Source organism: Coregonus lavaretus (assembly GCF_964263955.1).
Source record: "Coregonus lavaretus genome assembly, contig: HAP1_SCAFFOLD_1227, whole genome shotgun sequence".
Taxonomy (NCBI): domain Eukaryota; kingdom Metazoa; phylum Chordata; class Actinopteri; order Salmoniformes; family Salmonidae; genus Coregonus; species Coregonus lavaretus.
The window spans coordinates 5,001-19,635 of NW_028158414.1; the positions used below are offsets into that span (position 1 = coordinate 5,001).

At 44.0% G+C, this 14,635-nt stretch overlaps 1 protein-coding gene across 1 annotated transcript in view; it reads right to left on the reverse strand.

Annotated features, from left to right (window-relative positions):
- LOC311124030 (CD5 antigen-like) overlaps nt 1-14,084 on the reverse strand; it is a 14,347-nt gene extending 263 nt beyond the window's left edge. Inside the window, exons 1-8 of the mRNA XM_084198246.1 lie at nt 13,975-14,084; nt 6,214-6,243; nt 5,680-5,982; nt 4,944-5,249; nt 2,239-2,517; nt 1,462-1,782; nt 1,270-1,358; nt 1-204 (exon numbers count right to left, since the gene is read on the reverse strand). The exon at nt 1-204 is cut by the window's left edge and continues 263 nt beyond it. Of these exons, the coding sequence (XP_084054372.1) occupies nt 64-204; nt 1,270-1,358; nt 1,462-1,782; nt 2,239-2,517; nt 4,944-5,249; nt 5,680-5,982; nt 6,214-6,243; nt 13,975-14,065 (1,560 nt within the window). The 5' untranslated portion in view covers nt 14,066-14,084 and the 3' untranslated portion in view covers nt 1-63. The remainder of the gene's footprint in view (nt 205-1,269; nt 1,359-1,461; nt 1,783-2,238; nt 2,518-4,943; nt 5,250-5,679; nt 5,983-6,213; nt 6,244-13,974) is intronic.
- Nucleotides 14,085-14,635: the final 551 nt, after the last annotated feature.

Sequence of the window (14,635 nt, forward strand, 5' to 3'; positions counted from 1 at the left end):
CCATCGAGTTCAAAACACAAAACTGACCTAAGATCAGCATGTAGGGTCAGCATCATTCTACTCCTACTCAGTCCCCTGGGCTGCTCTCTCCTCTCCCGGTCCAGCTTCAGCTCTGGAATTAAGAGAGACCATCTCCATGGCATTGGCATCAACATAAAGATCCATGCTGCTCACCCTGTTTACTCTCTTCTGCCTCCTGGTGGTCTAGGGAGACACAGCACCAAGAGTGAGTGAGTGAGTCAGTCATGGACTAATAATGGAAACACTTCAAGATGAAGAATCTAAGAGAAACACTAAATAAGATAAAGACATAAAGACAAAAGCTAAAAGCAGCAATACATTCTGGAACACAAAACAGACGTAATTGAGCTACTCTCTAAAAATAATTAAAACCCCATGTTACCAAAACCCCATGTTACCATGGTTGCAAAAAAACAAACTAAAAGCAATAATGGTGGTTGCTGTCACTCTTTTTAGATGTCTTCCAAGGTTCTAGAAAGATAAACTAATTCTGAACTTTTCAGCTATTATTAAAATCCCGGTCTCTCGTTCTCTCTGTGTGTGTGTGTGTCTCTGTGTCTCGTTCTCTGCGCGCCTCTCATTCTCCGCGCGCCTCTCATTCTCATCTGGTAAATTTTTTTTTTAACGTCATTTAGCAGACGCTCTTATCCAGAGCGACTTACAGCTAGTGAGTACATACATCATTTTTTATACTGGCCCCCCATGGGAATCAAACCCACAACCCTGGCGTTGCAAACGCCATGCTCTACTAATTGAGCTACATCCCTGCCGGTCATTCCCTCTCCTACCCTGGACGACGCTGAGCCAATAGTTTTTTTTAATTTTAATTTTTTTAATGTCATTTTAGCAGACGCTCTTATCCAGAGCGACTTACAGGAGCAATTAGGGTTAAGTGCCTTGCTCAAGGGCACATCGACTGATTTTTCACCTAGTCGGCTCGGGGATTAGAACCAGCGACCTTTCGGTTACTGGCACAACGCTCTTAACCACTAAGCTACCTGCCGCCCCGTAATTGTGCGCCGCCCCATGGGTCTCCCGGTCGCGGCCGGCTACGACAGAGCCAGGATTCGAACCAGGATCTCTAGTGGCACAGCTAGCAATGTGATGCAGTGCCTTAGACCACTGCGCCACTCGAGAGCCGAGTTAATAACACACCTTAAACACAGATATAGACCAATGTAGAATCTGAACCCTGCTCATAGACACAAACATTTAAATGACTTGTAACGTCTGAGTAACTGTCTTTACCTTGTAGTACAGGTAGATGGTGGTGATGGCTGTCAGTAGGATCAGCAGCACTACAACGTGTCTGATGATGAAGGCTGGCAGAGGAGAGGCTGCAAACAGAAACACCTTTGATGAGGGGACTGGTCATCATCACATTGATCTGTGGGAAATATGTCAATGACAAAGTTAGAAGTCTGGATCATGTTCAGTTACCTGTGACGGTGAGGGAGAGGAGCTCGCTCTCAGAGGAGAAGTTATGAGAGAAAACATAATTGTCATAAACACAGCTGTAGTTCCCTTGGTGGGAGCCATCTGCAGCAGGGAAGAGGAAGGCAGCAGAGTGATTGACAGCTGGTTGGGTCTGGGTTCTGTTGGAGCCGGTGAACGTGAGGAGGAAGGAGCCTCCTGGGTACTGTGGCTGAGTGGAGCAGGTGATGGTGAAGTTGTAGCCCCTAAACACTTCGGGCCCCTGGTGGCCCCTGGAGACCCCTCCCATTGAGTCAGTCAGGAAGATATCAGGCTGGACCAGGAGATCTGTAACAATAAAAGAGAACAAGAAAAACCTCTTCAACTAGTTTCCTATAGATATGACAATAACATCAGCATGTAACAGTGCTAGCCACCCTCCCTCACAGGGCAACATGAGTAGTGGGCCTACAGTCACTGAGACAACATATGTTGATATCAGGCTGAAGCAGGACATCTGGAACAAGAGGAGAGAAAAAGAAAACGTAGCTCCTCAACTACTTTCCTCATTTAGATATGACAATAACTGACATGTGACAGTGGCAGTGAGTAGAGACGTTCACTGAGATAACGTTCAAATACAAAAGCATTCTGGGATATTTAAGTTGTATTTTATTCCTACTTGACTGAGTGATCTGTTTTGCAAAGCAGACTTACAAGCTAAACAGTCATTGTGAGAGGTGCAGAGGAAGTTGTATGAATGAAGGAAATCAGTTGAATATAATTATAATATATTGTTATTACCTGAGCAGATCACTGTGAATACAGGAAGGAGATAATTTGTTCTCCAACACAACCTCAGTGAAGACTCAGACCCAGAACAGTAAACTCCAAACCCTCTAGTGGTGTTTCCAGGTAGTACTGAAACAGTGGAGCCACAACCCAGCTGTCTACACACTACTGCAGCTACAACCTCCTTCTTCCTGCCATCAGCTCCCACAGTCCTCCACTCTCCCTGGTCGTACCACTCCACTCCACCAGCACAGCGACTGCCTCCTCCCACCAGCCTCACATCATCAGGCTCTGAGAAAAGAATAATAATAATAATAAGCCATTTAGCAGACGCTTTTATCCAAAGCGACTTACAGTCATGCGTGCATACATTTTTGTGTATGGGTGGTCCCGGGGATCGAACCCACTACCTTGGCGTTACAAGCGCCGTGCTCTACCAGCTGAGCTACAGAGGACCACAGAGAGAAGAGAGAGAGACAGTAATCTTACTATTTTCACACTAAAACACATCTACAGTGGGCTCCAAAATTACTGGCACCCCTGACTGCACCAACAATACATTAAAAAATATAAACAATACTGTACTTTATTAATGTTTCAATGGAACCAACCAAAATCATACAATTATTTAATACAAAATAAAAGTCACCTAAATCAAGGTTTCATAATTATTGGCACTCCTTAATTTGTACTTAGTGCAACAACCTCAGGCAAGGATAACAGCATGGAGTCTTTTCCTGTAATGTTTGACAAGGTTAAGGAACACATTTGGAGGGATTTTGGACCATTCCTCTATGCAGATCCTTTCAAGATCCTTCACATTCTTGGGTTTGCGCTTATCAACTGCCATCTTCAAATCAGCCCACAGATTTTCGATTGGATTGAGGTCTGACTGAGATGGCCATGGCAGAAGATATTTTTTTTTTGTCACAGAACCATTTCTGTGTGGATCTTGAGGTATGTTTTGGGTCATTGTCTTGTTGGAAACTCCACCTACGGCCAAATCCCAGCCTTCTTTGTCAGCCGAAATTGCCTGATACTTGGTGGAATTCATTATGCCATCCAGTGCCCCTGGACCTCTGGAATTAAAACAGCCCCAAATCATCACTGACCCACCACCATATTTCACCGTGGGTATGAGGTGCCTCTCCTTGTATGCATCTCTGTTTCGACGTCAAACATGTCGATGCTGTATCTGACCAAAACGTTCAATTTTGGTCTCATCTGACCAGAGCACCTTCTTCCAGTCATAATGTAAATGACATTTGGCAAACTCAAAGCGCTTGCATCTGTGTCTTGGGGTCAGAAAGGGCTTTCTTCTGGCAACCCTTCCAAAGAGCCTGTGGTTGTGGAGGTGGCGTCTGATGGTGCTTTTTTAAACCTGGTGACCCCAAGACGCCACCAAGGCCTGCAATTCGTTCACAGTTATTCTTGGGGATTTTGTTGCTTCTCTCACCATCCTCCTCCCTATCCTGGGGGGCAAAATGCATTTGCGTCCTCTACCCGTGAGGTTTTCAACTGTTCCATATCTTTTTTATTTTTTAATAATTGCCCTGACAGTGCTCAGTGGTATATTCAATCGTTTGTGGATCTTCTTGTAGCCATTACCAGATTTATGAAGGTCTACGACCATCTGTCTCTTTTGAACTGCCAGTTATTTTGTTTTCTTCATGGTGTTGGATGACAAAGGGATATTGTATGCGTGTTACCTCATTTTTATACCCTAGTGAAACAGGAAGTGATGTGATGGCTCAATATAGTTCCTTAAGACTTAGATACACTTAAATAAACTGAATTTAATTCCTGGTTGATAGAATAATTATTAATGACTAATTATTACACCCTGAAACTGTGTGAAATGTATTAGAATGTGTGAGTGTAGGACCAGTAAAGATTATGACATTGAGCTACTATTTAGCAATGTGATTAAGAGTTAGACCAGACAACAAAGGACAAGGAGAACTGGCTACAGACAACTGGGAAACCAAGATAACAAAGGACAAGGAGAACTGGCTACAGACAACTGGGAAACCAAGATAAAGAGGCCTCCCAATTAAGGGAGGAGAGAAACGGTTAGGCTTTTTAAGGAGTATGAGGACGGCGATAACTAAGGAATGCAGCCTATGATAAGAACATGTGTGTGTGACCTGATGGTTAGGAGAGCAGAGGAAAACAGCCCGCCTAAAAGGGGTGGGATTTTTGTATGACGTGTGAGTATAAAAGATGGACTCTGAAATTGTGATGAACAGAATTCTCAATGAATAAAGGCCTGACGATGCAGACCGGGACTCTGTCCGTTTCTTGATACAAAAGCATTACAACCTTTTGGGAGACGCACAGAGACACTGAAATAGTTGAGTTCAACCATTGAGATTAAAATATTAACTTAACACTGGTTTAATTTTGGTAGATGTTATTTACAATAATCTTTAAGGGTGCAATTAATTGTGAAACCTTGATTTGGAGGACATTGATTTTTAATTTAATCAATAAATGATTTTGGTGGGTTCCATTGGAACATTAATATATTACAGTATTTCTCACATGTTGGTATTTTCAGTTTCTCTCTATAATTATATTGTTTATATTTCTGTAAGTATTGTTTGTGCATTGCCAGACAGGGGTGCCAGTAATTTTGGAGCCCACTATATATTGCCTCTCATATTCTTCACTCCAGGCGAGAAACAATGTTGATTGAGTGACAAACTGTTTCTTACCTGAGCAGGTGAGTCCAACAGCATTATCAGGTAGGCAGGTGTTGTTTTTTCTGTCTGAGGTGTCACAGTCCAGGAGAAAGGACTCATTGCCTTTACACTGGAACTCTTTATCCCAGGTCTGACCCTCACCTTCTCCATAGAGCCCCCCCTGTAGAGCTGCAGGAGCCCCACAGCCAATCTCCCCACAGACTACCTCTGCATCCTGCTGGTCAAAGTCAGCTTCACACACTGAGGCCCAGGACTGACTGGACTTCACCTCCAGTCTCCCAGAGCAGAGACCAGCTCCATCCACAAGCTGCACAGACTCTGGAGAAAAATAGTTGGTTGAACATTCAATCCGTTTTGTTGATGACACTGTCAAGGACTAAACACAAATATGTTGGATAAAAGATTGTAGGTTGCTATGTTTGATACTGTAAGAGGTAGAAATGGGTTCTTAGTCACTCAGGACAGGGTTGGGAATAATGCAGGCAGGAGACAGGAATAAGTTCACTTCACTTTATAGAAAATAAACAGCTGGACATCCATCAGGCAGCTTCACTTCAGTAACATCTGAACTACAATGATCTGCCCATGCACATCTCCCATAAACCAATATGACAAACACAAATATAATGTTTAAATACATCTAACATCTCTCCCTCTCTTATAATGAAATGGAAAACACATAAAACATGATATATGCAAATATTGTATAATTTACAAATTAAATATCTAAATATTACCAGTGTCTTACCTGAACAGATCACATGACGATAATATCCAGCATTACAGTCAGCAGGTCCTACTCCACACTCTCTAAAAGTAGACTCATCTCCACTGCATCTACTCCATAGTGTGGCTCCTCTTCTTCCATCTTCAACCAGAGGTCCTCTAGATACAGCTACAACATTCCCACAGCCCAGCTCTCTACACACAACCTTAGCCTCTTTCATGCTCCACCACATAGGACATAGACCTGACCACTCTCCTCTGGAGAAGACTTCCACATTCCCAGAACAGGAACTGGTCCCATTCACCAGTCTGACTGAGTATTCAGCTGTAAACAGCAGAGAGGAAAACACAGTGGTGAGGACAGATTATGACAGGGCTTCTGTTATTCTAACAGCAGTAATGCTTTGTGGTTGACAAGTATTAGCAGTTCCATAAAACAGTACTTGTTATTGGGTTTTAGAATGGTGTGTATGGACACATGAATTTCTCCATGTGGGATAATAAAGTTGACTGATATTGAACCGCTATAATAACTGTAGATTTATACTCTACCTACCTGGTGGACTGACGCTTTGAGCCTGGATATCTGAGGAGAAACAGAGAGACAGAGGAAGAGAGAGATGTTAAATGAAAATCAACATGACATTTCATGATGTGATGGGGAAGATAGGATTATCATTGGTATGGTGCAACAACACCAACGTGTACACACATTCCCCTTCCTTGGAAAGGTGAACCTCTCTTTGCAGATGAGTTTATATATAATTTACATTTGCTTTTGTTTGTTTTTTCAGAGGTCAGGGACAAGCTGAGTGGAAGAGTGGAAAAGGTTACTGGTTATGATGACATATGAAAAGATATTCAGTTGACCGCATGTTTGTCTGTCATCCCTATCTCTTTTGACATCTCCCTCTCTCTCCTCTCCCTTCTCTCTCCCTCTCTCTCCCTCCCCTCCTCTGCCCCCTCCATCCTCTCTCCACCACTCTCTCCTCTGCCCTCCTCTGCCCTCCCCACCCCCTCCTCTCTGTCCTCCCTCTCTCTTCCTGACATATAGCATCAGGCCTGTTGAGCTTGACTCAGGTCACAGACCTCTAGCATCTACATTTCAGTGAAGGGAAGTGAACAAGTGCACACTTTAGGAGAAAAGAGAGATAATTGGGACAAAGCTGCTTTATAGGCTAGTGGTTCCCAAACTGGGGTCGGCAGGGTGTGTGTGGGGGGGGGGGGGTCATGAATACACGTTAGACATGGCAAAATGTATAGAAATGCCAAGAAAATTAGCTTTAAAACTGCACCATTTTCTCTCCACCAACAAGAGGGGTGTGATGGAGTAGGGGGACGTTGCACCTAGACACTGATCTTGGGTCCGTTTGGGATTTTCCCCACTAATGGTTGATGTTAGGATTGGGGGAGGGGAAGCAGATCCTGATCTGGACCTAGTGGAAACTTCACCTTGGGGCTTAGACCACAGTAAGACCATTTCCAATACCCACATCCCACCCCTAGGGGGCAGCAGCAGCAGGAGACAGGTGCCTGGAGTACCTGCATGGTTTAATGGCTCTGGTGAACTTTAACCTAAGGACTTGGGTAGTGGTGCTCTTTATAGGGAATAGGGTGGTATTTGGGGCCGACTCTATGGGAAAATCTCAATTGCATTTCCTTGATTACTCGACTCCTCTCTCCTCGGCTCCTACTCAAAACCCAAAGGAGGCCAGGAGAGAGGACCCAACTAGCTGACAGGATGATGAAATACTGTACTAGGCCTGGGTAATATGAGGGTGATATTACTTCATGTGTCATACTCCCACCAAACTACAGTGAAGTCTGTAGGCTCCAGGGTGAACTTTCCCCTAGGTTCATGTAACCCTCTCTTCTGAGGGACCTGAGTTCCTATCAGTTTGGACCTAGTATCTAGGTGTGTGGCAGGACTATTAGACTAGGTGGTCTGTAAGTAGTCAGAATGTGAAGGTTAATGTGTGTAAAGATGTATGGACCTAACCATAAATAATGTAGTGCAGTGCCTCCACCTAATAAGTAAGGTACCCCTGAAGATATGTATTTACTGACTAGGATATATAATAAACCCACACAGTATCGAGAACTGCACAATTATTAAATATTTACTTACTATACTTTACTTTCCTATTTATATTTTTGAGAACTTTTATTTCACTACATTCCTAAAGAAAATAATGTACTTTTTACTCCATACATTTTACCTGACACCCAAAAGTACTTGTTACATTTTCAATGGTGTGGCAGGTAGCTTAGCGGTTAGGAGTGTCTGCCTCTGATCTGGTGGACTCACTAAACACACGTTTCATTTGTAAATGATATCTGAGTGTTGGGGATAGCCCCTAGCTATCCATAAATTAATATAAAGAATTTGAAATGATTTATACTTTTACTTTTGATACCTAAGTATATTCAAATACATTAGAGTGTCTAGTTTGAGAAACAGAAAACCAAATACTTTTAGACTATTACTCAAGTAGTGTTTTCCTAGGTGACTTTCACTTGAGTCTTTTTCTATTAAGGTATCTTTTCTTTTTATGAAGTATTACAAGTATGTTCTTTTTCCACCACTGCGTACGCATCAAACTGTATACTTAGACGGCCTGACAGTTGAAGAAGTCGGAAGTTTACATACACTTAGGTTGAAAACTTGTTTTTCAACCACTCCACAAATTTCTTGTTAACAAACTATAGTTTTGGCAAGTCGGTTAGGACACACGTAATTTTTCCAACAATTGTTTACAGACAGATTAATTCACTTATAATTCACTGTATCACAATTCCAGCGGGTCAGATGTTTACATACACTAAGTTGACTGTGCCTTTAAACAGCTTGGAAAATTTCAGAAAATGATGTCATGGCTTTAGAAGCGTCTGATAGGCTAATTGACATAATTTGAGTCAATTGGAGGTGTACCTGTGGATGTATTTCAAGGCCTACCTTCAAACTCAGTGCCTCTTTGCTTGACATCATGGGAAAATCAAAAGAAATCAGCCAAGACCTCAGAAAAAAGTCTGGTTCATCCTTGGGAACAATTTCCAAATGCCTGAAGGTACCACATTCATCTGTACAAACAATAGTAAGCAAGTATAAACACCATGGGACCACGTAGCAGTCATACCGCTCAGGAAGGAGACACGTTCTGTCTCCTAGAGATGAACGTACTTTGGTGCGAAAAGTGCAAATCAATCCCAGAACAACAGCAAAGGACCTTGTGAAGATGCTGGAGGAAACAGGTACAAAAGGATCTATATCCACAGTAAAACGAGTCCTATATCGACATAACCTGAATGGCCGCTCAGCAAGGAAGAAGCCACCGCTCCAAAACCGCCATAAAAAAGACAGATTACGGTTTGCAATTGCATATGGGGACAAAGATCGTACATTTTGGAGAAATAGCCTCTGGTCTGATGAAACAAAAATAGAACTGTTTGGCCATAATGACCATCGTTATGTTTGGAGGAAAAAGGGGGTGGCTTGCAAGCCGAAGAACACCATCCCAACCGTGAAGAACGGGGGTGGCAGCATCATGCTGTGGGGGTGCTTTGATGCAGGTGTGACGCCCTGACTCTGGGGACTCGTATTTGTTGAGTCAGGGTGTGTATTTTCTGTGTGGTATGTTCTATGTTGCATTTTCTAGGTTTAGATCTAGATCGTCTAGATCTATGTTGGCCGGTGTGGTTCCCAATCAGAGGCAGCTGTAGCTCGTTGTCTCTGATTGGGGACCATACTTAGGCAGCCTATTGGCACTAGTGGGTTGTGGGATCTTGTTCCATGTGAGGTATGTTGTTTGTCTACCTTGGACATCACGTTTCGTTTCATTTGTTGTTTTGTCGTGGTGTTTATTCAGTATAAATAAACATGTATGCATATCACGCTGCGCCTTGGTCCGTCCCGTCTATAAACGATCGTGACAGAAGATCCCACCAGACCTGGACCAGGCAGTGTGCCGAGGAGGAGCAGAGAGGATGGACTTGGCAGGAGATGAGAGAGGATCTGGCAAGAAAGAGGGAGGCCCTGATCAGGGTGGAGAGGCAATCCCCAACATTTTTTTGGGGGGGAGCACACGGTTTGGACGACGAGGCAGCATGAGGCCGCGACAGGGCGGATCCGCTGGTTAGTAGAGGAGGCCACCAGGTTACGGGGGACATTGGTTCAGAGGGAGCAGAAGGAAAGTGTAGAGGCACGGCGAGAGGAGCTGGTTAGGCAGCAGAAGGAGCGGGGGTTAATGAAGGAACCCAGTCCCGCTCCTCGCACCACTTGTCGCCAGTCCGGTCCGGCCCGTTCCTGCTCCCCGCACTAAGCCAGTGGTGCGTGTTCCCAGTACGGCCTGGCCCTTTCCTGCCCCTCGCACCAAGCCAGTGGTGCGCGTCGCCTGCCCGGCCCGGCCTGTTCCTGCCCCTCGCACCAAGCCAGTGGTGCGCGTCGCCAGCCCGGCCAGACCTGTTCCTGCCCCTCGCACCAAGCCAGTGGTGCGCGTCGCCAGCCCGGCCCGGCCTGTTCCTGCCCCTCGCACCAAGCCAGTGGTGCGCGTCGCCAGCCCGGCCCGGCCTGTTCCTGCCCCTCGCACCAAGCCAGTGGTGCGCGTCGCCAGCCCGGCCCGTTCCTGCCCCTCGCACCAAGCCAGTGGTGCACGTCGCCAGCCCGGCCCGGCCTGTTCCTGCTCCACGCACCAGGCCAGTGGTGCGCGTCGCCAGTCCGGTACGGCCAGTTCCTGCTCCCCGCACCAAGCCAGTGGTGCGCGTCGCCAGCCCGGTCCGGTCCGTTCCTGGTCCCCGCACCAAGCCAGTGGTGCGTGTGTCCAGTCCGGCACGGCCCGTGCCTGTTCCACCGGTGCCTGGTCCGGCACCGGTCAGCTGCTCCACTCAGGAGCCAGAGCAGTCCGCTCCACCGGGATCCAGTCCAGATCCGATCAGCGGCTCCACTCCGGAGCCAGAGCAGTCCGCTGTTTCTCTGATCCTGTCTGAAGCTGTACGGAGGATTCACTGTTCCACAACATAGGAGCTGACGAATGACACACACACACACACACACACACACACACACACACACACCATACACCACACACACCATACACCACACACACACACACACAAACCATACACACACACATCACACACACCATACACCACACACACACACAAACCACACACCATACAGGTAGCACACCACATACGGCAGCAGGTAGCTTAGTGGTTAAGAGCGTTGTGCCAGTAACCGAAAGGTCGCTGGTTCTAATCCCCGAGCCCACTAGGTGAAAAATCTGTCGATGTGCCCTTGAGCAAGGCACTTAACCCTAATTGCTCCTGTAAGTTGCTCTGGATAAGAGCGTCTGCTAAATGACCTATTATTATTATTATACAACACACCAGAGCATATGAGCGGAGTGGAGCGGTGAGAATCTCAGCTCCTCACTCACAGAGCTGTTCACCCCTCCGCTCCCCCATCCCAAAGCCACATCAGGCCAGTCCGCTCATTATCGCTCAGCGCTCAACGCAGTTTGCATCGCGCTCCACTCAAATCGCCCCCCGCTCACTCCAAAAAAGGAACAAAATCTGCATGTATTTCACTTTTAGCTTAAACCACAGCCTTACTTTATCTCCCCGAATGTTGCATACAGACTCATCTCGGATTATCCATTCTGTCTTGAAACGGGGATCTAACACTGACGCTAAAATTAGATGTTAATAATGTTTATTTTTAATTCACAATCTGTAGAAGCAATGAGAATAGAAAGGTTCAGAACTTTTGTAAAACATCACAGTATGGTTGAAATATATATGGCAAATAGAAATCCTATATGGATGGTGTTAAGAGATAGATGGGAGGTATTGAGTAGAGTTGAAGGATGGGACTAATAACAAATAACAACAAATAATAACAAAGATAGCTAATAATGTAAGCATACTGTGTCCATAATAAGTATATAGGTTGTATGTTGGGAGCTTTTGGGAAAGAGCACAGTTAGAAAGATATGGCATTTAGAAGCAAACCGGATGGACATCATGAAAATGATCGGAGAGGTTGAGAGTAGAAGAAGTTCAGGAGCAAAAAAAATAAATAAATATATATATATATATATATATATATATATATATATATATATATATATATATATATATATATATATATATATATATATATATATATGTGTATATATATATATATATATATATGTGTGTGTATATGTATATATATATATATATATATATATATATATATATATATATATATATATATATATATATATATAATTATTGTAAAATTAACTCTGTCCATAAGGTGTAGATAGTAATTATAGACCGGAAGTAGAGGCCTGGGCGTTGTTGTTCACTAATTTACTCCAAGTAGGGAAAGGATGGTGGGGTTGAAAAGTAATAAAGGGGAATATATATATATAAAAAATAAAAAAAACATGGGGGATTGGAAGTGATGCAGACAATTACATTGATAGAAGATACAATCTATCTGCAATATTAAGTTGATCCATCCCCCCGCAAAAAAATAAAATAAAATAAAAATAAAATTAGATGTTAATCAGTATAGTATATTATATAGCGAATTGACACGTTGTTTGCCAATGTTTCTGCAAAAGCAGCGATGCCCATTGGAAGTGCAGCGTGAGTGTAATCGGTGAGCAGGGATTTGATTTCTGTGACAGCAGGGAGGATCATCCCCAGGTTCCCCAGCTCCTTCTGCATTTTGTCTGTGAGATCTGCTAGTGGTGTCAGCACACTGACAAGGTGCGTCAGCTGCCGTACTTGATTCATGGTGATGTTAGCAACATTAGACTTGAGTTTGTTTTGCCATAACGGGTCTTTTTGGAACAACCGGATGAACGACTGAATCATCCGCAGCTGGCTGCTCCATCGAATGGCGCAGGCATTTGTGGGGCGGACACCTGCTCTTGCGTACACTTTTCACCAGGTGCCCGACTTTCACTAACAGCCTATTAATGTTGTCGTGCTCGTTAAAGGCGTTTTTGATCGCCAGCTGAAGCATGTGAATGGGGCATCTCAGATGTAAATTTGACAAAGTAAAGTACTGATTTATCATAGTTTCTTGGGGGGGTGTAGCCCGGTTGAGCTGCGCTGGTGAAGTGTTGCATCCCTTCGCGTTCTCCTTTACTCAGCGGTTCATAGTCCATGAAAATCATTTCAAAAAATGCTACATTCAGCTCTCTTTTTCTCTCCCTTGTTATGGTTGGGCCTTTGCGTGCAGTGCATACACTTTTGAATTCCTCAACCCTTTTCTCTTGTTGCTGCTGCTGCTCCTCTCGCTCTATAAAATACAAATTCATGGACGACACAAATTAAATTAAACAGATGGATTCTGGGTCAGGCTTGAGCATGCTTCAGACTTGTGGTGTGAGCGAGCGAAATTAGAGCAGGACATAGGGCGACACTCCGTCCTTTTAAAAATGCCGCTCTGCGCTCTGTTCAAAATCCGTCCGCTCACGCTCCACGCTCGCTCCCGCTCCACTCCGCTCATATGCTCTGCAACACACACACAAACCACACACACACACATATGCATATATATTTTCTGCCAAAATATTTTTTTTTGCCATTTGTTTAAGGTTGGTAGATGCATCATGTTATGGGTATGCTTGCCATCAGCCTAGGGAGTTTTTTTGATAAAAATAAATTGAATAGAGAACAGGCAAAATCCTAGAGGAAAACCTGGTTTGGTCTGCTATCCAACAGACACTGGTAGACACTGGGAGAGTTGATTAACTCTGCCAGGGAGGCAGTTTGTACATTCAGACACATTAAATAGTTCAAAATGGCAACCTACCCGGCACGCAGGGCAGCTGAATCAGGTGCACCGACCGCCAACAGCCCGAGACAAATAAAAAAAAATAGGACCACAAGGCTTTATTGTGGGTTTTTACAGAAATGTTTGCCGATCCACTAGGAATGTCATGGAGATGGACCAGTGGATCGCGATCAACCGGTTGGTGAAAACTGCTCTTGACAATTGAGTGAAGTTCAATATCATGCTTCTCTCTGTGGGTTGATATGTCTGTACGGCAGTCTCGGGCTGCGCGCACAGTTTAGAGGGAACGTTGACCATCACATCTTCATTTACATTAGTGCCTGTCCCCAGATGGACATTTATGCTACAGTAAACTACATTTACAAGTGATCACATCATTGTCCTGCTTTAAGACAGATTTTTACTGTCTGCTTCCAGTTGTATGTTCTTTTACTAGCCCTGCAAATGATTATATATATCTTACAATATCAAATCATATCTCAGTAACTGTCATAAGTGTATATCAGTATAACAGCATCCTACCTGTGCTCCAGAACAGGATCATCAATATCACTGCAGGTATCATATCTGTCTCTAACTGGGGCTCCACTGAGCTATACAAGTCTGCTGTCATGAAGAGTGGACTGAAGAGTGGAAAAATACTGCTAGGCTATATGACTTCTATCTCATTAGTTCTTTGTATGATGTGACACACTTTAAAATAGATCAGTGGTTAAACCCAGCTACAGGAAACACTGCCACTTGAAAACCCCCACAGCAAACTGCTGACAGAGTAGCAATGTTTCACATAGTGTGTCCTATAATATCACCTCTAACTTTCTACTGCTTGAGTTCACCTCTTATAGAATATTGGTTAATGTTCCAGCACCTGTTAGATTAATTTGGATTTTAAGAATAATGACTAAAGAATTTCACCCCAAACACAGTATAAATGTTAGAATTATCATGTAGTGTCAACCCACTAACAGAGGGGGCGTTACTAACCATTCAAGGGGGAAGGCGGGAACTGTTTAAGAAAGCCACCTAAAGGTGGGAGGAGCATAGTGTCTTTGTTTGTCAAGGGGTATAAAAACAGTATGGTTGTGTTTTTGAGGAGAGCTCTCCATGAATAAATTTACCGATAATTACTTGTGGATTGTGGACCTTGAATCATTGATGATTAAAACCAGAGCTTTACAACCTC